General features: G+C 42.5%; 1 protein-coding gene across 1 annotated transcript in view; it reads left to right on the top strand.

The window, feature by feature from the left end:
- Positions 1-22698, top strand: part of ttll12 (tubulin tyrosine ligase-like family, member 12) — a 54146-nt gene that overhangs the window by 23847 nt on the left and 7601 nt on the right. Inside the window, exons 8-12 of the mRNA XM_069903417.1 lie at positions 692-886; positions 5843-5954; positions 7811-7965; positions 16908-16989; positions 22480-22548. Of these exons, the coding sequence (XP_069759518.1) occupies positions 692-886; positions 5843-5954; positions 7811-7965; positions 16908-16989; positions 22480-22548 (613 nt within the window). The remainder of the gene's footprint in view (positions 1-691; positions 887-5842; positions 5955-7810; positions 7966-16907; positions 16990-22479; positions 22549-22698) is intronic.

Here is a 22698-nt window from a genome sequence, read left to right as displayed (position 1 = left end):
CTGTGAATGGTTAAATCCTCTGGTCAGATTGTGGTGTCCGGTGTATTTTAGCCAGCAAACAACTGAGATTTGTCACACCTATTTCTGATAAATCAGCCTTGCCCTGAGATTAACAAATTTATTTGTAATGACTGAACAGTAACTAGTCATTATGGAGAATAGGGGAGGTCTCAGTCTAGTTTGGATCCCAGCCTTCACGGTACATTTCTGGCCTTGACCTTGGTGGTGCCAAGTTCTTTAAGGCCCTGCATTCCAGCTAGCCTGACTCATTCATCACCCAGGAGATTGAAAGATCATTAATGGGGTTCAGCAGCCTGTGAAGAAAAATCTGGTTGCAGATTAGAGTAAAAACAGGTCGGAAGATGAATAAAAGGAAAGGTTTTTCTGCAACCCGCAGAAAGTTGCTGTTGATTGCCAGTGCCTTCTTTTTGTATATTTTCTGAGCATCCAAAGATTTGGAATCATTGAGTATTATGGGGAACTGACACAGTTGAGGTCAGCATAGATAAGTTGTAGTCGCATTGACCGACAGGCCTGATGGAGTACTCCTGCTCATAGTTGCTTTTATTGTGAGGAGAAAAGCCCATATTCTGACAGCAACATTAGAACTTGTTGATGACTTGGATAACGTGGTTCATTTGACAAACCTGCCTTTCATGTTCTGTGTACATTTTATGTGAAACCTTTGCAGGACTCTGAGTGAGCAGAGGCCCCATGTCATGGTCAACCAGTTTCCATGTGAAAACCTGCTGACAGTGAAGGATTGTTTGGCGGCCATAACTTGGGGAAAAGGGAGTGTACATGGTCCAAAGTGGCTGCCACTTACCTATAACCTTCGCACCGAGCTGCCCCAGTTTGTTAGCTGTTACCAACAGCGTCAAGACAGGTAGGCAGTGCACAAAATTTTGTTTTTACTTTCAACAGTATCTGACTGGGAATTTTGTTGCTGATACTTGAAGTTTCATTTAATTTCCTGACTCAATTTAGACAATGTTTTTGTTAATTTTACTGTGGTTTCCTTCCAGAGAGATTTTTATTTCTATTTGTTCATGGTTCTTGGCTTAGCCTCTAAAGTCACTTCTGATCTTGTGGTCATTTTGTGGTAATCCTGAATGAACTGTCGAACTTTCTTCTCTCTGCAACCTTTAAGTTTGTGATCTCAGAATGATAAGTGACACTCGGGCAATGTGGAATAAACTATTTTAATTGTAGCATTTTACTAAATACTGATATAGCTACTGCACACAAAGTGGTTGCTTTTTGATAACTGTGCAACTTGTTAGGATCTGTCATTGGTCATCAAATGGGTAGGTCTGGAACTGACCAGCCAGTCTCCTCTTCTTCACCTGGCTCCACACTGAGTGGTTGTCCCTGCAGTCATGGTCTTTTTCTTTTTCTCCTGCACTGATTTAAACTGCTCTAAATCTCCCTTATTTCAGGGTTCTGCAACATCCAAGCCACTGTTTCTTTTTCTGAAATGATTATAGATGGTCTGGCATAATTATTCCTACAGTTGTTACAGAACTATGACTGAGGAGGAAAAGCTCTACGTATCATCTCTGCATGTTGCGTTCTTATGATATTCAGATTAATGTCATATATGACATCACATTCAAATATGACATCACAAATATGACATCACATACAACCCTGAGATTTTTTTTTGCTGTGGCCCAGGCAGAAATTCTACTTGTCGGTAACTGTTGGCTGGACTCCAGGAAAAAAAAATTATACAAAAGAGAGAAATGTAAACAAATAAAAATGTAAACTGACTATGCAATACAGAAAAAAAAAATCAATGATAAATAATGTGCAAAGTAAAAGTCCTTAAACGAGTCTCTGATTGAGTCTTTTGTTAAGAATCTGATGGTGGAGGGGTAGCAACTGTTCCTGAACCTGGTATGCATCTTGTGGCACCTAAACCTCTTTCCTGATGGCAGCAGCGAGAACAGAGCATGTGCTGGGTCGTGTGGATCTCTGATAATTGCTGCTGCTCCCCAGATGGCTGATGTCGATTTTCTCGATGGTGGGAAGGTACTGGTGCCCCCATGCCAGGGCGTGATGCAGATATTCTGCACTAACCTCCCTTGGTTCTGATCAGCAGGTAGATGGGCATTGCTCTATCATATTGTAGTATCAGTGTAACTCTGACCTGTTGCAACAGATCACAAGGGATGTTTGTATTTCTAAGAAAAATTGATGTTGTCATCGGCTGAATTTCATTCTCAATCTTGTAGCAAAAAAATCTTTAAAAATAGAATGTGAAGCTAATTTAGACTGAATTAGTGGTCAGAACAAAGAGGAGCACGACATCTACACTAAACCTGTCCAGGAAAATGTACCTGGTATCCAATTGGAAAGTGCTTACAGTTCCCTGTCACCTCAAGGCAAATCATTTCTTGCACGTTCAGCTCAGACAATTGATCTGAGGTAGATATGGGTGGGAGGACAGAGACGAAAGGAAACAGATGATAAGGGGAGGAGGGGGAAGGGGGTAAGGAGCTGGAGGAAAGAAGATACAAGGGATGGGGGGGAGGGAGCGAGAGAGATGCTAATGGAAATCAGAGGTCGATTTTCATGCCATCTGGTTGGAGAGTGCCCAGATGGAATATTAGGTGGTTCCTCCAATTTGCAGGTGGCCACGATTTGGCAGTGCACGAGGCCATGGACCGACATGTCAGCGTGGAATTGACGGTTGGTCACTGGGAGGTCCCCGTTATTGCAGAGGACAGAGTGAAGGTGCTGAACGAAACTATCTCCCAGTTTGTGGCCAGTTCTCCAATGTAGAGGAGGCCACACTGGGATCAGTTGATGATCCCTCCAGATTCAAAGTGAGTGTTGCTTCACTTGGAAGAACTCTTTGGGTCCCTGACTGGTGGGGAGGGAGGAGTTGGGTGCAAGATAATGTTTCCTGCAGTCACAGAGGGAGGTATCGAGGGGGTGATTAGTGGGAATGGAAGAATGGTTAAGGGAGTTGTGCAGGGAGAGGTCCCTGTGGAAGGCAGAGAAGGATGGTGAGGGAAGATGTGTCTGGTGGTGGAATCACGTTGTAGGTGGCGGAAATTAGGAGGATAATATGTTGGACAGGGAGGCCGGTGGGGTGGTAGGTGAACAAAGGGAATCCTGTTTGTATTGCATCTCAGTTGGAGAAGACATGGGCAGATGTGCAGGAAATAGAGGAGATATGAGTAAGGGCTGAATTGATGGAAGTAGAGAAGCCGCATGTCTTTGAAGGAGGACATTTCAGATGTTCTGAAATGGAAGATCTCATCCTGAGAAAGGTGAGACGGAGGAATTGAGAGAAAGGAATGGAATCCTTACAGGGGATCGGGTGTGAAGAGGTTGGTAGGTTTGCAGAAAATGTCTCTAAGAGAGTTTGTCTCCTGAGGTGAAGGTGGAGAGGAAGGGGTGAGAGTTGCCAGAGATTGATTAAGTGAATTTGAGGTCAGAGTAAAAGTTAGCTGCAAAGTGGATAAAGTTGAGGAGCAGGAGGCAGCATCAATGTCATCATCAATGTAGCAGAAGAAGAATTGAGGTGCCTTGCCTACATAGCTATCAAAAAGGCAAGTTTAGCTGGGGCCCTTGTGTAGCCCATGGCTACTTCTTTGACTTGGTTAAAGTAAGATGCATCAAAGGAGAAGTTACTGAAATTGAGAACAACTTCTGCCAGGTGGAGGAGGTTCATGGGTCTGTTGTTGAAAAATAAATGAGGGGTTTTGAGACCTTTGGAATGTGGGATGGAGGCTCACAGAGTTTGGATATCCTTGATAAGTTGATCCGGTCAAGTTCAGGGTACTAGTAGTTGTTGAAGTGACGGAGGGCATGTGAAGTATTGTGAATGTGGGTAGGGAAGGATTGGAATGGGGTGCATAGTGAGTTGATGGTGGGACAGGAGCCCGCAAAATCAATCCATCTACGCCACATTTTGGTTTCTGGATCTAGTGTAGGAGACAAAACAGGGGAGTGTGGGACTGAGAAACAGTGAGGTTGGAGGCCATGGAAAGGAGATGACAGGAAGTGATGATGCAGTAAGAAAGTAGCTTCATGTCTTCTGGTGGGGTCCTGTGCAAGGGTTTAAGTAAGAGGAGGGGTCAGCTGTAGTCTGGTCTAAGCAAGGTGGAAGTCAGTACGTATGACTACAACAGCACCGCCTTGTCTGCAAGTTTGATAGTGAGGTTGGGCTTGGTGGAAGGCAGAGCTTTCTGAGGGGATGAGATTAGAATAAGAGGGGAGTGGTGATGTGGTGTTGCGGAGAAAGAATTTCACGAACGCCAGGGTAACGCTTCGGAAGAGTTTATTAGAGCGAGTCCCTGACACAGCCAGGGCTCCCCTCTGAACTGCACAGTTGCACAGCTTGAATTTACACAGTGAAGTAAACAAGTTAATTTGCGAAATCAAATGAGTTACTAGAGAAAGGGAAAAGGAAATCACAACCTTACACGACATATGCCCTTTCACCAGGGTCACGGGAAGTGAAGGTTTCGAAAACATGTTTTCTCAAGAAATAAAGAACGTTATGTAGAGCTACTCTTTTACAAGCCCTGGACCAGATGTCCCTATGGTTTCTCGCCATTGTTTAAATACTATGCTGATTCAGCAAGTCCTTGTAAACAGAGGTGAACTTTTACCCCTTTGTATTCAATTTTTCTTCCACGGTTAATGTCTCAGCAGCATTTGGAAATACAAAGATCCAGAGTGGGCTGATGGCTAGAATGAAGTGTCCAAGAAGGCGGCGGCTTAAGTCTGGAGAAGTGGTCCTCAAAGGTGGGGTGGGGGGGAGCATCTTGTTGGAAGAAGTGGACATGGAGACTGTGTTGACAGGTGTGGGAGAAGGGGGACAAAGGTGAGGCCTCTATTGAGGACAGAGCATTCCATCTCTTAGAGGGGAAGGTGGAAAGGATAGTAAAGAGTGTTGGGGGGGGGGTCAGGGAGGAGGTGAAGATTTGGGAAGGGCAGAGGACAGCTGGAGGGTTGGGGGTGTCAGGGGAGTGAAGGATGTGGGTGTCGGGGAAGGTGGCGAGTTGGGGAGGTTAGAGTGTGGAGGTGGAGGATTGGAGGGGGAAAATGAGAGGGTCAGAAAGTTAGTGGGAGGGAAGGAAGGGGGAGCTCAAAGGAATAGATTGGATGGTGAGTAGGGAGTGATATGAGGGAATAGGAAGGGGTAAGGAGTGAGCTTGTTGCATCCTTGGCAGTTCCAGTGCAGCTATGACACTGGCATCAACTGGCAATGTGGAAAATTGCCCAGTCCACAAGAAACAGGACAAATGAGTCTGTCCTGCCTGCCCACTACTTCCAAGGCTCGTTAGGAGTGTGATGCAATACTCTCTGATGATAATGTAGCTTCAGCAACACTCAAGAAGCTCCATCATCCAGGGCATTGCAGCCTGCTTCATGATCACCCCATCCAGAAGCATTCACTCACTCCACCACTGACTGACAGTATCCACAGTGTGAACCATCTACAGGATGCACTAAAGCAACTCACCAAGAATCCTGAGACAGCACGTTCCAATCCCATGAACTCTCCCAGCTAGAAGACTTGGGAACGCTACCAGCAAGATATTGTACAACCCACTCACCACTCTGTCATTGTCAGGGGGACAACATTCTAGGTTTCTAGAATTGGAAGGTGCTGTCTCAGGATTCTTGGTGAGTTGAAGTACATCCCTTGAAACAGTGAAAAAATACCAGCAAGGACATTATTTCTTCCTCAATGAGCATGACTAACATGTCACTTTATTATCAAGTTGCATATGAAATGGTTTTAATATTTGCAATTAAAAATTGTCACCATACACTATAAAGTAAAATCTTTGTCCATTCTGTTTACTTTGTTTCTCAGAGGCGAGGACAATCACTGGATCTGCAAACCCTGGAACCTCGCTCGATCTCTGGACACACACGTTACTAACAACCTCAACTACATCATTCGCCAAAGGGAAAGCTCTCCAAAGGTAGGTAAGACTTGACCCGATAAAGTATGCAAATATGGAGTTAGTTGCAGGACCTCCTAGATTAGTTGTGGTACAGTGCCTTTCAGTGGTTCTCAACCTTTTTCAATCTATGGCCCACTTGGCTTCTGGCCTAACATGCCATGGCCCACTAGTGGGAATGACTAAGCAATATTTTCAAGTCAAAGGCAACTCTGTAAGAAATAAATCTTAATTTAAAGTATTTTGTTTAACATTTTTAAAGACCCACATGTAAACATGCTGTGGCCCACTGTTTGAGAAATAATTTTGTTTTTCTATTAAATAGTTTTTTTCAACTTGAGCAGCACCAGTCCAGTGAGGCTGTTCTCTGTTACTTCAGTTCTGCATCACTTGAATTGTAGGAGAAAATGACCTGGCTCAGTTAATTAAGGAAGTTAAAGTTTGTGTACGAGAGTGGATAGATGTCCCATGCTCTCAGGCCCCGGGGGGGAGGGGGTTTGGAAGCCACCAAAACTTTATCAATTGACGCAAAAATTCTTTTTAAAAAAGTTTGTCTAAGATTAATAACATTGTCAAAAAAAAGCAATAAACTTGAAGACATGGTGAATTTTAGGAGGCAGGCTATAAATGCCTGGAAGCATTTATCTTGTGACACTGAATGAGCCACAAGGAAGAGAAAGCTGTATGCAATCTGGCATACTTGGGAGGGGGGGGGGGGGGGACACACGGTAGAAGGATTTCCAAGGAGAACATTTCAGAAGAAATGTTGATGTTTTATGCTTTTTTAAACACAAAGGTAACCACTGGTGATTAAATGCAGTTTTGTCGGTGACAATTGCAGTTTACTTATTTTGAGATGTAGACAAAAGATGGCCTTTCCCAGCCTGCTCATTCGTCTATCGTAATGTGTGAAACACACACTAATGCACAGGATCCAATAACGCAGGGTGACGCATAGGCATGCTGACGCCACGCTTATTCAGCTGCATTTGATGCTCCCCTTACTGTCTATTCGGACGAAAATAGGCAAATGCTGAATAGACCAGTCTTACCAGATATGGAGTGTTTACCCCTTTCATTTAGAAGTATATGATGCAATATATAATTTTCAGAAGGGATGACATTTTCTACATTAGTGAACTGATGCTTAAAGTTGACTGAACAAATTTTCAAGACTTGCCCCAATTAAATTAAGTATAAGTAAATATTTTTGTAACTTAAAATTATCCCAAAATACTTTTAAATTTATCTAAATCCCTCTTAAAATCAATTGCCTATTTTGTGTAAATTATATTTTTCCCTTGTTAGCATGTGACTTGAGTTTTGCAGCACATTGAAGATGCTGCTTTTACACTGCTTTTCATTTTATGGATGTGAATAAAATTAAGATTAATGGCTAATGAGTGATACCATCCAGAATAGTTAATATTTTCGTTACCTCAGCAGAAACTCAATTTAGTAATCAAATTTTTGAGATTTGTATAATTAATATAATATGTTTATATTGTAAAGCTCAAGACGTCAGAAAAGCAACAATAACCACCTGCAAGATAAAGAACTATCAGCTTCAAGAAATAGACAAAAGATTCTGCAGAATTAAATATTTACAATGAGAGCAATCTCAATGAAAAAGACACCTCTGCATGGCCCAACGTTTTTGTTGGGAATCCAGTTGCATAAAACATCCATCCCTCAATGCAGTAGGAAAAGATGTCTCTAAGTGCAGACAATGATGTTTATCTTTTGCCAAGATTGAGGACTGGCTTTTGTTCAGATTATCTGCCTGCTACGCCGACAACTTGTAATGGATGTTGCATGCCTAATAATCCCTAATGTAGTCATGTACCAGTTTCACAATCTTAGTTATCTATCTTCAGGTGGTGTGCAAGTACATTGAGAATCCGGTGCTGTTTGATAGAGAAGATGTAGAAGGATTGGTTAAATTTGACATTCGCTACATTGTCCTACTTCGTTCAGTCCAGCCGTTGTGGCTCTATGCTTACAATGTATTCTGGCTCCGCTTTTCCAACAGGTATAAAGAGATTTAATTTTTTTTTTGGATGCTTAATATAACCAGTTTAAGTTGGTGAAAGCAACAAACATTTATTTCACTTTTTTTTAAAAAAGTTGAATAATGGATTTCTAAATTGGTACGCTTTCTGTTCAACCAGGCTTGATAAAGGGTCCTGACCTGAAACACTTCTATTCATACTTGATACGCTGAGTCCCTCCAGCTTCTCATTGTTCACTAATAATTACATTCTTGGGGAATAGGTTATTTTCTTTCAAACTGAAGAGTTAAAGGAATAAGATGCTTTCAATTAAATTGCAGGCTCTTCCTCCTCCCCCCCCCCCCCCCCCCACCAACCCCTGCCTGCCCTGCCTGTGTGACAGAGTACTCACCATATTCTGCGCTGTCACCTATTGCACTGGCGAGCTAGTGAACGACGACATCTGGATGATGATAATCAAACCTGACCTGCGAGCCTCCACCCCGCTCTGGAGCATCTTCTCCATTGACTTCTGGGCAAAAGTATGAGAGACAGACAACTGCACTGTCTGACCTGATCTCAGTATCCAAACAGGTAAAAATATCTTTGAGAAAAGGTTGAAGAAGCCATTACAGAAGATGGGGGAGGCATGTTTTCCCTTCAAGTTCTCCTTAATCCTCAGGCCGGTAATGCAGGACAACAGATTTATACACTGTGGAAACCCCACGAAATGTTGCTGATAGCACGTCATGCCCTGGACAGGAATAGAAATCCAGTTGGGTTTGTAAAGATGGTGCACACCACAAAACCTGTTTTTCTTTTGTCATGCCATTGTAAACCCAGAAGAAAGTGCCAAGTGGTGTCGGGCTATGCAGGGACCCTACATGCACCCATCAATGTCTACAGGGATTTGAATAATGTAAATACAAACCCCCAATACCAGGTAAACACTATACTGATGGCACTGTCAGAAAATTTGAACATTTCAATATGAGTAAAGTTTTGGAATGTAAGCCTACACTAAAGGAGGTAGCACAGGAATTTGGTGAGTGCTTTATTACTGCCTACCAGATGTACACAGGCGACCAGATTTGTGACAAAGGCCAGCCCTCCGCACAGTTTAATGTGATATTAATGCAGTGCCTGCCAAACAAAACTGCATCCTTAGTGAAAGCAAGTTTAAATTGGTCCAACAGTACAAAGGAACAAACATGGCATTCTAGCCGAGCTCTGGAAGAGGACAAGAGTCTTCCAATTAACTCCGTTAAATAGGAATTTTCCTTGCAACCATCAATGAGGAGCGGCAACAACTGGGATGATTGGCCATGCCCCAGTAGCGATGACTGCCACCCTCTCCCTCCCCCCCCCCCCCCCCACACACACACACAGAGGGCCAACACAAATTCTTATCCTACCTAGTTTGGAGGGAGTGACCATGTGCCTCAGAATCTCTGGGAATGAGAGGATTGCCTACCATCCATCCTCGGGGAGGTATATGCTTTAAGTGTGCCTAAGAAGGCCATTGATGGCATAATTGTCCATTGAATAGATGGCAGACCATTAATGAGGATGACGAGGGCCAATATGAGTGGAACAGAAGCCCCTTCCCTTAATGCATTATATTCTTTCTCAGATATTTAATGATGTACTGTGCACATGAGTCAGTTTAGTAAAATGTGCTTTTTTTCATTAAATTTAAATAACATTACAGTTTGAATCCTATGACAAAATGCAAAGCTACCAGGACTAATGGTAGCTAGCTCAGCAGGTTAATTGTTTCCTGCCAAGAAATTTGGAGCTCCCCTGCAGTAATGGTGATTAAAATGCAATTGGAGAGGGGCTCAGATGGGTAAGTAACAGAAGAGAATTTTCAGACCTTTAGGTGAAGAGCAAGGGACTGGGATTGGCTGGATTGTTTTGTACTGATCTGGAAAGAACTTCATGAGCTGAATGGTTACTTCTGCTGCGACAATTTTTCATTTGTGTGAGTAGCCAAACAGGTATAATTGGCTTTGGAAATGCTAAATTCAGGAGGCAAAAATCATTGGACGGACATGTACAAAGCCATCAATGGAGGAGAGTAAATTGGCAGGAAGTGACTGTAAAAGTATAGTAGCTGAAGTGTCCAGGAGGTACAGGCATTCAGTTTCAACTGAGAGTTCTTGAAATCTGCATAAATAGTTCTGCTCAAAATCTGTTAACCCTCCACACATTGGTTCTATTCCACTCTGTGTCTCTTTGTGACATCCATCCATGTGTGTAGATTCTTCAGTAGCAATAACTGTGGGTGTGGGAGCACATGAAGTGAACGTCATTGGCTTTCTGTTGGAAGCGAGAATCTTTGGCTTGGCTTCGCGGACGAAGATTTATGGAGGGGTAAAAGTCCACGTCAGCTGCAGGCTCGTTTGTGGCTGACCAGTCCGATGCGGGACAGGCAGACACGGTTGCAGCGGTTGCAGGGGAAAATTAGTTGGTTGAGGTTGGGTGTTGGGTTTTTCCTCCTTTGTCTTTTGTCAGTGAGGTGGGCTCTGAGGTCTTCTTCAAAGGAGGTTGCTGCCCGCCGAACTGTGAGGCGCCAAGAGATTTTGGTTTGAGGCGATATCAGCCCACTGGCGGTGGTCAATGTGGCAGGCACCAAGAGATTTCTTTAGGCAGTCCTTGTACCTCTTCTTTGGTGCACCTCTGACACGATGGCCAGTGGAGAGCTCGCCATATAACACGATCTTGGGGAGGCGATGGTCCTCCATTCTGGAGGCGTGACCTACCCAGCGCAGTTGGATCTTCAACAGCGTGGCTTCGATGCTGTCGGCCTCAGCCATCTCGAGTACTTTGATGTTAGGGATGAAGTCGCTCCAATGAATGCTGAGGATGAAGCGGAGACAACGCTGGTGGAAGCGTTCTAGGAGCCGTAGGTGATGCCGGTAGAGGACCCATGATTCGGAGCCGAACAGGAGTGTGGGTATGACAACGGCTCTGTATACGCTAATCTTTGTGAGGTTTTTCAGTTGGTTGTTTTTCCAGACTCTTTTGTGTAGTCTTCCAAAGGCGCTATTTGCCTTGGCGAGTCTGTTGTCTATGTCGTTGTCGATCCTTGCATCCGATGAAATGGTGCAGCCGAGATAGGTAAACTGGTTGACCGTTTTGAGTTTTGTGTGCCCGATGGAGATGTGGGGGGGCTGGTAGTCATGGTGGGGAGCTGGCTGATGGAGGACCTCAGTTTTCTTCAGGCTGACTTCCAGGCCAAACATTTTGGCAGTTTCCACAAAACAGGACGTCAAGCGCTGAAGAGCTGGCTCTGAATGGGCAACTAAAGCGGCATCGTCTGCAAAGAGTAGTTCACGGACAAGTTGCTCTTTTGTCTTGGTGTGAGCTTTCAGGCGCCTCAGATTGAAGAGACTGCCATCCGTGCGGTACCGGATGTAAACAGCATCTTCATTTTTGAGGTCTTTCATGGCTTGGTTCAGCATCATGCTGAAGAAGATTGAAAAGAGGGTTGGTGCATGTACGCAGCCTTGCTTCACGCCATTGTTAATGGAGAAGGGTTCAGAGAGCTCATTGCTGTATCTGACCCGACTTTGTTGGTTTTCGTGCAGTTGGATAACCATGTTGAGGAACTTTGGGGGCATCCGAGGCTCTCTAGTATTTGCCAAAGCCTTTTCCTGCTTACGGTGTCGAAGGCTTTGGTGAGGTCAACAAAGGTGATGTAGAGTCTTTTGTTTTGTTTTCTGCACTTTTCTTGGAGAATGAGGAGTATTGCCATGTTGCATACTGTGCTGCCAAGCTTTGAATTGTACTCTGTGAAGGCATACATGCCTTACCATAATTGCTGGGGTGTCTGATGTTTTCATGGGTCTCGAGACTTGAAACTTTTTGGCTTCCATGTTGGCCTTGTGAGGATTGGATTTGGATTCCTTGTAAAGGGCTGGTTCTCCTGTATTGAGTGCATCTCACCTGTCCTTCAGTACTGAGCTAGCTTTGCGGTCACCCATAGTTTCTGATTGGAAAATTCCTGTATTGCCCTCCTTGTAACATAGTCTTCCACACATTTGATGAATCTGGTAACGGCAGTGGTACATTCATCAAGGGTGGTTGCTGAATGCTTGAAGATGGACCAGTCTGCCTTCATGAAGCAATCATAGGATGTCATCTTGTTTTCTCAGGCCATGGTTGAATGAACCCACTGGGCCCTTCCTCCCTCAGCTTCTTCTTGTATGCAGATAGAAGTAGCATGGCCTGATGATCTGTCTTGCCAAAGTGCAGGCATGGGATTGAATGATGGGCATTCTTTGAGTTTTACCCTGGGTGAAATAAAAACATATTTATCTCAAGGTTCCTTTATTGTCATGTGCATAAGTGCTCAAAATTTGTTTGCCTGTAAAGATGCATAAAGAGGCACCACTCATTCAGTGCCCCTACCAAGAGGAGTAAAAAAAGTAAATGAGAGTCCCTTTGGATATATTGAGTAACCATGAATTGTGCCGCCTTTTCCAATGCCTCCATAACCACACAACATCTCGTTTGTTTCAGCCGTGAACATGAGCTCCAGGCATCAAGTCACAATATATGGAATTTCTGCAATGGGAGTTTAAAACCATTTTTCTCTCAAAACTTATGACCAGTAAAGAAAATAATTTATTACAACAGTAAAATATTAAAGTAAAATTAATAAAACTTGTTGAGGATTATTCAGAAGTTGTGTGTTAGGGATTGGCTGAATATTGCAAATATACATTCAAATATGAACCAATTTCCTTCCACTGATAATGTATGACATTTTTAACCACATGGACAGCCAATAAATGAAAGTGCATGTTAATCGGCCTTCAATGCTAACTCTCAGGATGAAATCAGGTGGTCATTGAAACCAATCATTGAATATGAAACTTTGTATTACTTACTTTGGCTTGACTTCGCGGACGAAGATTTATGGAGGGGTAATGTCCACGTCAGCTACAGGCTCGTTTGTGGCTGACAAGTCCGATGCGGGACAGGCAGACACAGTTGCAGCGGTTGCAAGGGAAAATTGGTTGGTTGGGGTTGGGTGTTGGGTTTTTCCTCCTTTGTCTTTTATTCTTTCTTTCTTTGGCTTGGCTTCGCGGACGAAGATTTATGGAGGGGGTAAAAAAAGTCCACGTCAGCTGCAGGCTCGTTTGTGGCTGACCAGTCCGATGCGGGACAGGCAGACACGATTGCAGCGGTTGCAAGGGAAAATTGGTTGGTTGGGGTTGGGTGTTGGGTTTTTCCTCCTTTGCCTTTTGTCAGTGAGGTGGGCTCTGCGGTCTTCTTCAAAGGAGGCTGCTGCCCGCCAAACTGTGAGGCGCCAAGATGCACGGTTTGAGGCGTTATCAGCCCACTGGCGGTGGTCAATGTGGCAGGCACCAAGAGATTTCTTTAGGCAGTCCTTGTACCTTTTCTTTGGTGCACCTCTGTCACGGTGGCCAGTGGAGAGCTCGCCATATAATACGATCTTGGGAAGGCGATGGTCCTCCATTCTGGAGACGTGACCCATCCAGCGCAGCTGGATCTTCAGCAGCGTGGACTCGATGCTGTCGACCTCTGCCATCTCGAGTACCTCAACGTTAGGGGTGTGAGCGCTCCAATGGATGTTGAGGATGGAGCGGAGACAACGCTGGTGGAAGCGTTCTAGGAGCCGTAGGTGGTGCCGGTAGAGGACCCATGATTCGGAGCCGAACAGGAGTGTGGGTATGACAACGGCTCTGTATACGCTTATCTTTGTGAGGTATTTCAGTTGGTTGTTTTTCCAGACTCTTTTGTGTAGTCTTCCAAAGGCGCTATTTGCCTTGGCGAGTCTGTTGTCTATCTCATTGTCGATCCTTGCATCTGATGAAATGGTGCAGCCGAGATAGGTAAACTGGTTGACCGTTTTGAGTTTTGTGTGCCCGATGGAGATGTGGGGGGGCTGGTAGTCATGGTGGGGAGCTGGCTGATGGAGGACCTCAGTTTTCTTCAGGCTGACTTCCAGGCCAAACATTTTGGCAGTTTCCGCAAAGCAGGATGTCAAGCGCTGAAGAGCTGGCTCTGAATGGGCAACTAAAGCGGCATCATCTGCAAAGAGTAGTTCACGGACAAGTTTCTCTTGTGTCTTGGTGTGAGCTTGCAGGCGCCTCAGATTGAAGAGACTGCCATCCGTGCGGTACCGGATGTAAACAGCGTCTTCATTGTTGGGGTCTTTCATGGCTTGGTTCAGCATCATGCTGAAGAAGATTGAAAAGAGGGTTGGTGCGAGAACACAGCCTTGCTTCACGCCATTGTTAATGGAGAAGGGTTCAGAGAGCTCATTGCTGTATCTGACCCGACCTTGTTGGTTTTCGTGCAGTTGGATAATCATGTTGAGGAACTTTGGGGGACATCCGATGCGCTCTAGTATTTGCCAAAGCCCTTTCCTGCTCACGGTGTCGAAGGCTTTGTCTTTTATTAACAACCTGTTAAAGGCACACCCACCAGTTAATACAGAGTTCAGGATGTGTCACTTAAGATTTCTGCCATTCCTCAATATTTTATGTTTTGAGTATTGTTAGGTCTGCTTTGTTCATGAATGAGTGAGTCAAACACCAGACTGAGTCGAAATCAAGGTTCTTTGTTCTTTATTGCCGGATTGTAACACTTGCAACTAACAGTGTTAGTTGGAGAAGGCGTATTCTGCCGTTATCAGCAAGTGGTGTTTTTTATATACCTTAGGATATGTTCGGCTCCGAATCATGGGTCCTCTACCGGCACCACCTACGGCTCCTAGAACGCTTCCACCAGCGTTGTCTCCGATCCATCCTCAACATTCATTGGAGCGACTTCATCCCTAACATCGAAGTACTCGAGATGGCAGAGGCCGACAGCATCGAATCCACGCTGTTGAAGATCCAACTGCGCTGGGTAGGTCACGTCTCCAGAATGGAGGACCATCGCCTTCCCAAGATCGTGTTATATGGCGAGCTCTCCACTGGCCACCGTGACAGAGGTGCACCAAAGAAAAGGTACAAGGACTGCCTAAAGAAATCTCTTGGTGCCTGCCACATTGACCACCGCCAGTGGGCTGATAACGCCTCAAACCGCGCATCTTGGCGCCTCACAGTTTGGCGGGCAGCAACCTCCTTTGAAGAAGACCGCAGAGCCCACCTCACTGACAAAAGGCAAAGGAGGAAAAACCCAACACCCAACCCCAACCAACCAATTTTCCCCTGCAACCGCTGCAGTCGTGTCTGCCTGTCCCGCATCGGACTTGTCAGCCACAAACGAGCCTGCAGCTGACGTGGACTTTTTACCCCCTCCATAAATCTTCGTCCGCGAAGCCAAGCCAAAGAGAGGATACGTACTTAGTAAATTATCATACCATGACATTGTCCAATGAATAAACTGTTGCTATCCCTCTCTGCTAGCCTCCTGCACATCAATTTGTCATCCCCACTCTTATCTTGAGAGTACAAGGTCACAACTGCATCTTGTTACGGCCCAGCACTGGGTGACTCCCTCTACATTCCCAGCTCATGATGTTTTTACCTAACAGTATCTGAAGATTTTGTGACAGAACCCTTGGTAAAGCCACTGTATTTGAATATTCAGACATATGTTGGTTGAGTTGTGCTTCCATTGTAAATGTGTAAATTTGTAAAGTTTCCTATCTACACTCAAAACTATTAGATAAAAAATAAGCAAGCAGAAGAAAGTGGTATGGATGCTGAAGAGAATTGGATCAGAGGTCAATCCACAGGACCATAAGAGTGGCAGAGAGGATCACTGGAGTCTCCCTCCATCCTCCCCCCATTAAAGTGATCTGGGATCTGAAGAGGACGCACAAAATCGTTGAGGACTCTTCCTACCCACACACAGCATCTCTCAACTACTCCCATCAGGAGAGAGATCCAGGAGTATCCGAGTCAGCGTCACCAGGCTCAGAAACAGCTTCTTCCCGCAGGCAGTGAGAATGCTGAACGACCAAAGGAACTGCTCACACTGACCATCAGAGCATTTCCACAGCAATATTCATTTATTTATTTTTATATGTGCATATTTATCCTGTGGATATATTTGTCTGCATGTTTGGTGCTAAGGACCGGAGAATGGTGTTTTGACAGGTTGTACTTGTGCAATCAAATGATTATAAAAACGAAGTAGGTAATTCTAGTCACTTTAGTTGATTGTTTATCTGTTTAATTGTATAAAAACATGCCTTACTTTGAGTTTAGACTGAGATGATTGCCAAGCGAATGTCTGCTTGTGTACCATAAAGACCTTTTGTTGTCATGTACAGTGAAGACTTTTCAACCAGGTTTGGTCTCCACAGCAGAGTTCAACCCATCGTCCTCAGAGAAGACTATGAATGATAACCCAGGTTAGGAAGAGTGGATCAGGGTCATTGAGCTGGATGCAAATTAAGAACAAGGAGTCCTAGCATTTATGTAGCTTTGTCGGATCTTTCAGAACAGTTGACACCCAATGGATTCAAGTAACAGGAATCAGAGAGTTTCAGGTCACCCCTGTACATTGAATGCAAATGCTTCACAAAGCACTTACCCAGTTTGTGTTCTTGTATATCGTATTTGTTTGAAGGCACTAGTCCTACGGTACTCTTTCAGTATCAAGCTACCACAGAGATTTAGATCATCTGGTGCTGTAGCTATAATCGTTCTCCCAAAAAACTATCGATCATATTAAGCTGATGGCCTAATTAGCAAAAAATGAAAAGGTTGTTGGGTGACAGGAGACAACATTTTGGTGATGGATCTTATTTTTCGGTTCGAGGTATGGACAGACTGAGGCTTGTTGGAAGATGAGAATCGCACATCAATTAGCCTGAGAATTAGTGTGTGCTGGAATATGCATGAGGGCTGTCTCATTGTTTAATACGAACAAACTAGGAAGCCCACTTTGATGAAGTCATGATAAGTATTGTAGTATCCAAAGTAGTGTACAGTTCCTTCACACTGGGAAATTTATTTTAAGATAGCAAAATGTTTTGTTAATTTTCTAGACCCTTCTCTTTGGATCACCTGGATGACTATCAGAATCATTTTACTGTAATGAACTATGTCGATGGATCTAATCTGAAGCAGGTAAGAAAATGTATTTTTGATTTTATCGTTCTTGGTTTTCTGGTTTTTGTAATGTTTTTTCCTTTCCATTTTCTCCACATTTTTGCTCATTTAAAGATACATCCCTACATACAGTTGATGCAGAATACACCTCGTCCCAAGCAGCCACTGTATATGCAGGCTAATGAATTCATTCTTGATGAAGAATCACAGCTGTGCCCATGTCCTAATTCAAATCTATCCAGGTCTCCTGCATTGATTGCTGGGTTGCCAAGTAGTAATTGTGAGCAGAAACCATGACTGTGGGTATCTTGTATAAAGGCTCCCTTCGTTACTTAAGCCCTGTCTTGCAGAAATCCAACAATTAAATCCAACAAAATTAAATCTAAAATCTTTTTTTTTAAACTAATTCTCTGACAATTCTGTAATACTTTAATATTTTAAAAAATATATATTTGGTATCAACTTGGTTCTAAAGACCTGACTTGCGGCAATCTTTCTTCACCCAAATTCTCCCTTAGACCTTTAAGTACATACAAACATACAATATAGCCATGATAACATACCTGTAAATTGTACTTGATCATAAATGTGATAATTTTCAGCGTTTACAATGTTTCTATTGGCTTTCTGGTTATTTTGTGACTGGAAGCCAATGAGAGAACTTTTGTTATTCCAGTTGCTTAATTGTTGAGCAATTGTTTTTTTTTCCAACTTGCAGATAAATTACTTCATAGTCATTTCTGAGGAGCATAACCCTTGTGTAACTTGAGGAGTGCCTGCAATCACCTCTTTTTGGGTCTACAGATAAATAATTTATTTTCCTAGCCATACTTACATTTTTTTTACACTGGGTTCTCCCAGTTTTGCCCTTTATAAAGTAAAAAAAAATGCAACTGAGAAATTTGTTATCTTTGTAGCAGCAGCCAGGGGGCAGAATCGTCCCTGTAATGGTGGCCCGGGGCTCCGCGGTGAGATAGCGCTGGGTCCTCTCCACCTCGGGGACAAAGCCCACGGGCTGAGAAGTGCATCAGGATTGTTGTGACGTCATTTGCAGTTTTGGAATGGCTGAACCTGAAATGACTTAAAAAGTGGCTTACAGAGAGATTAAAACCGTTTTTTGCTGATTACAACTTGGGTCAGTGTTTTCCTTTACAGCTCTGCCTTAAAAGGTGCCACAATCTTTTTGCTTGCTCCAAAACTAGCATTTGTTTAACACGATCATTATTTCTGGGAATATCATGTCCATTTTGCTGAGGTGAGATAGCTTTTCCCTTCCCTCATGGTTATACTTCCAAAAGCAGCAGAACCAAACTCAGAATTTGTTTTAATGACTTCTTCACAGCCCGTTTTCTAACATTGCCCACAAGTTGTACATAAACTTGTCTGTCTTTTCAACCCTTCCCTCCACATGAGGATTAACATGATGTTCCCAAAATGCTCATTGTTCCATCTAGAGATCTTATTACTAATGACCTAAGCAGCCTGTGGTTTAATTTGTTAAGATCCTTGTTTTCTGACCCATTTACATTATTCAATACAACACCTGAACCCCATATTGAGTAGGTGGTTTCCAAGGTAAAGGTTCAATTTTGTAAGTTTCAGGAATTTGGTGGCAGCTTTGGTTGTTCACTGGGCTTTTTCTTTTGTGTTGATTCCTTCTGCCTCTTCAACCGATTGTCACTATTCTTCACTGCCAACTCCATGTTTCTCCTTTGCCTGAGCTTTTCTTGAATTCCATTGATGTATACCTAGGTATTCCTATATTTTGTCTCCAAGTTGCCTCCACTTTTTACTGCATGTTGATTTGTGGTGCTGGTTGTTCTTGTTCTTTCATTAATTGGACTGAAATTTCTGTGCAACCCTAATAATAAATAATCTTAGAACCACAAAACACTACAATCCAGAAACAGCCCCTTTGGTCCATCTAGTCTATGCCAGATTGTTATTCTATCTTGTCCCATTGACCTGCATCCAGACCGTAGCCCTCCATGTCTTGGATTCTCTGTTCCCTTCGTGGATCCCAATTCTGTCAGTACAGTGGTCTACCCGATGCCATCCATCATCAGCTCATGGACCCTCCGTGCTTGAGGTATGGCAAGGCTAACATTGGCCAAAACTAAATATCTCTTTAACACAAGACTTTTTGAACTGTGGCTATTGTGGCAAATACAGTCCCACAGTGCTGATATGGGCAGCAGCAGTGAAGGGATATGTATCCTGATAACTCTATCACCCCACTAATTCCCAAAATTATTCAACTGCTTTCTGTAAAGATAGTATCCCCTTTTCTCTTTTTTCACTGAATCTGTGGTGATGAGTCCTCCTGCTGTAGAGATTCTGAAATATCCTCCTCTTCCATAGTTAGAGCCCATTTTTCACACTCCTTCTCTGATCTCACTACTCTCCCCAGGCAGAACAGCGATAGAGATCCCTCGCTCCTCATCTTTCACTCCATCACTAGTTCTGCCAGCTCCAATGTGATCCACCACCAGTCGTATCGTTTTCCTTCCATTTCGTGCTTTCTGAAGACACTGCTGTCTACTGAACTCCCTGGTCTGTTCATCACACACTATGCGTCTTCTGGCACTTTGCACTCCAATATAGGTGGTGTGACATCTGTCCCTTCTCCACCATCCTGGGGCCTAAAAACCCCTTGCAGTGGAGGCAGAGATTGACCTGCATTACTTCCAACCCGGCCCACTATTCTGTGCTCATGATGTGGACATATATATTGGCGAATTTAAATTTTGAGAGGATAACTGTCTTGTGTGGAAAACTATACTTTGTTCACTTCAGCTGTCCTGAGCTTCTGGTTGGATGTCATTTTAACCATTCCCACATCAATATGTCTGTATTCTGCCCTAGCTACAGAGAGCCAGACACAAAAATCGGAAGAACATCTTATATTCCACTTGGGTAGTTCACAACCCTAACATTGAAATTCACAGTTTCAAATGCATAGTGCTCTCATTTCACACATTCATGATCAGTTAGTTTTCTTCTCCTTTTGCCCATCCCTCCCTCCTCTTACCTGGTTCCATCTGCCTATCATCCCTCCCCATTCTGATCCACCAATCACCTACCAGCTTCAATCCTACCTGATTCAAACTGCTGTATATGCTGGTAATATTAGGTTTAAAAAAAAACGAATGCTGGAGAAATACAGCAGGTCAAACAATATAGTTTGTATAGCAAATCACCATGGACCTGCGTTGCGTGCAAATTGCCGGGTTTTATTTTTTTATTTTTTACACTGTGAATTATATCAATCAAAATAGTTACAAACATTTCCCTCTTAAATATACACAGTGGTATTTTCTCCTCTTTTTTTCCCCCTTATTTTCCCTCCCCCCCCCCCTTTCCCACCCACTAAATGTTCAACATATATGATACATTAAACCCATTAAAAAATGTCATCACACAATGAAAATAAACAAGAAAATTGTGTCATCTGCTTTTACACACTGGGTCAGTTCATTGTGTCTTCTTATCATTTTAATGGGTGGCAGTCCAAGGCAAGCCCTCTCTGTTATGTTCCATGTACAGCTCCCAAATTTGTTCAAATAATGTGACTTTATTTTTTAAATTATGTTATTTTTTCCAATGGAATACATTTATTTATCATTTCCATGTACCATTGCTGTACTCTCAGGCTCTCTTCTGATTTCCAGGTTGACATTATACAGTTTTTTGCTACAGCTAAGGCTATCATAATAAATCTTTTTTGCACTTGATTCAGTTTGAGGCCTAATTCTTTACTTCTTATATTACTTAGAAGAAAGATCTCTGGATTTTTTGGTATGTTGTTTTTTGTGATTTTATTTAAAACCTAATTTAGATCTTCCCAAAACTTTTTCACTTTTTCCACATGCCCAAATTGCATGTACCGTTGTTCCCATTTCCTTCTTACAGCGAAAAGGGGCGTGATATATAACCTGTGTAACCAATTATACTGTATCATGTGTAACCTTGTGTTTATTATATTCTTCATAGTTCCAGAGCATAACTTTTCCCATGTTTCATTTTTTATCTTTATGTTTAAATCTTTTTCCCACTTTTGTTTGGGTTTATAGCTTATTTCCTCATTTTCCTTCTCTTGCAGCTTGATGTACGTTCGTTATAAATCTTTATTATCATTGTGTCTGTAATCATATATTCAAAGCTGCTTCCTTCTAGTAATCTCAGTCTGTTTCCCAATTTATCCTTTAAGTAGGCTTTCAGTTGATGGTATGCAAACATTGTACCATGGGTTATTCCATATTTGTATTTCATTTGTTCAAATGTTAATAAATTATTTCCCAAAAAACAGTTTTCTGTTCTTTTAGTTCCTTTTCTCTCCCATTCTCTAAAGGAAAGGTTATCTATTGTAAAAGGGATTAGCTGATTTTGCGTCATTAATAATTTTGATATTTGGTAATTTGTTTTTTTTCCTTTCTAAATGAATCTTCTTCCATATATTGAGTAAATGATGAAATACTGGTGAGCTTTTATATCGTACCAACTTTTCATCCCACTTATAAAGTATATGTTCCAGTACCTTCTCTCCAATTTTATCTAGCTCTAGCTTAGTCCAATCTGGTTTTTCCCTTGTCTGATAAAAATCTGATAAATACCTTAATTGTGCTGCTCTATAATAATTTTTAAAGTTTGGTAACTGCAAACCACCTTGGTTGTACCTCTCTGTTAATTTATCTAACGCTATCCTCAGTTTCCCTCCCCTTTCCATAAAAATTTCCTTATTATTCTCTTTAGTTCATTAAAGCATTTCTCTGTTAAGGGAATTGGTAACGATTGAAATAAGTATTGTATCCTTGGGAAGATGTTCATTTTAATGCAATTTACCCTCCCTATCAATGTTAGTGGTAATTCTTTCCAATGTTCTAAGTCTTCCTGCAATTTCTTTATTAGTGGCTGATAATTTAATTTGTACAAGTGGCTTAAATTATTATCTAATCTAATACCTAGGTATCGGATTGCTTGTGTTTGCAATTTAAATGGTGATTCTTTTTTAATTTCTGTATAATCCGCATTACTCATTGGCATCACTTCACTTTTATTTGCGTTGATCTTGTACCCCGATATTTCTCCATATTCCTTCAATGTCTTATGTAGTTCTTTTATTGAGATTTCTGGTTCTGTTAAGTATACTATGATGTCATCTGCAAATAAACTGATTTTATACTCCTCCTTTATTTTTATCCCTTATTTTTATCCCTTTTATTTTCTGTTCTTCATTCTGCCAATGGTTCTATTGCTAAAGCGAACAGTGAGGGAAAGTGGACAACCTGCCTAGTTGACCTACTTAATTTAAATTGGTTTGATACATATCCATTTACTGTTACCTTTGCCAATGGTCCATTATATAATGCTTTAATCCAATTAATATATTTTTTCTGGTAGATTGAACCTCCAAATTGCCGGGTTAACCCCATTTTACATGGCAGTTTGAAAGGGCCTAGAGTGTTTCTTTTCATTGTATCCACACACTGACTGGTTAACTATTCACAGGTCCACTACAATGAGTTCATTCCAATGTTTGAGAAGCAGTACCCCAAGTTCTCCTGGAGAAGTATAGAGGTAAGTTTAGGCAATTATGTTTTTCATTCTTTTTTTTTCCCCCACTACCCCAGTTCCAAAATGAGTTAATTGTATTTTGGTGACAGTAAAACCAATTAAACTACTGATTACAAAGAGAAGAAATATTACCACAAGACAGAGCAAGAAATT

Source organism: Narcine bancroftii, chromosome 11 (genome assembly GCF_036971445.1).
Source record: "Narcine bancroftii isolate sNarBan1 chromosome 11, sNarBan1.hap1, whole genome shotgun sequence".
NCBI lineage: Eukaryota > Metazoa > Chordata > Chondrichthyes > Torpediniformes > Narcinidae > Narcine > Narcine bancroftii.
This window is presented reverse-complemented; position numbering and strand designations above follow the sequence as displayed.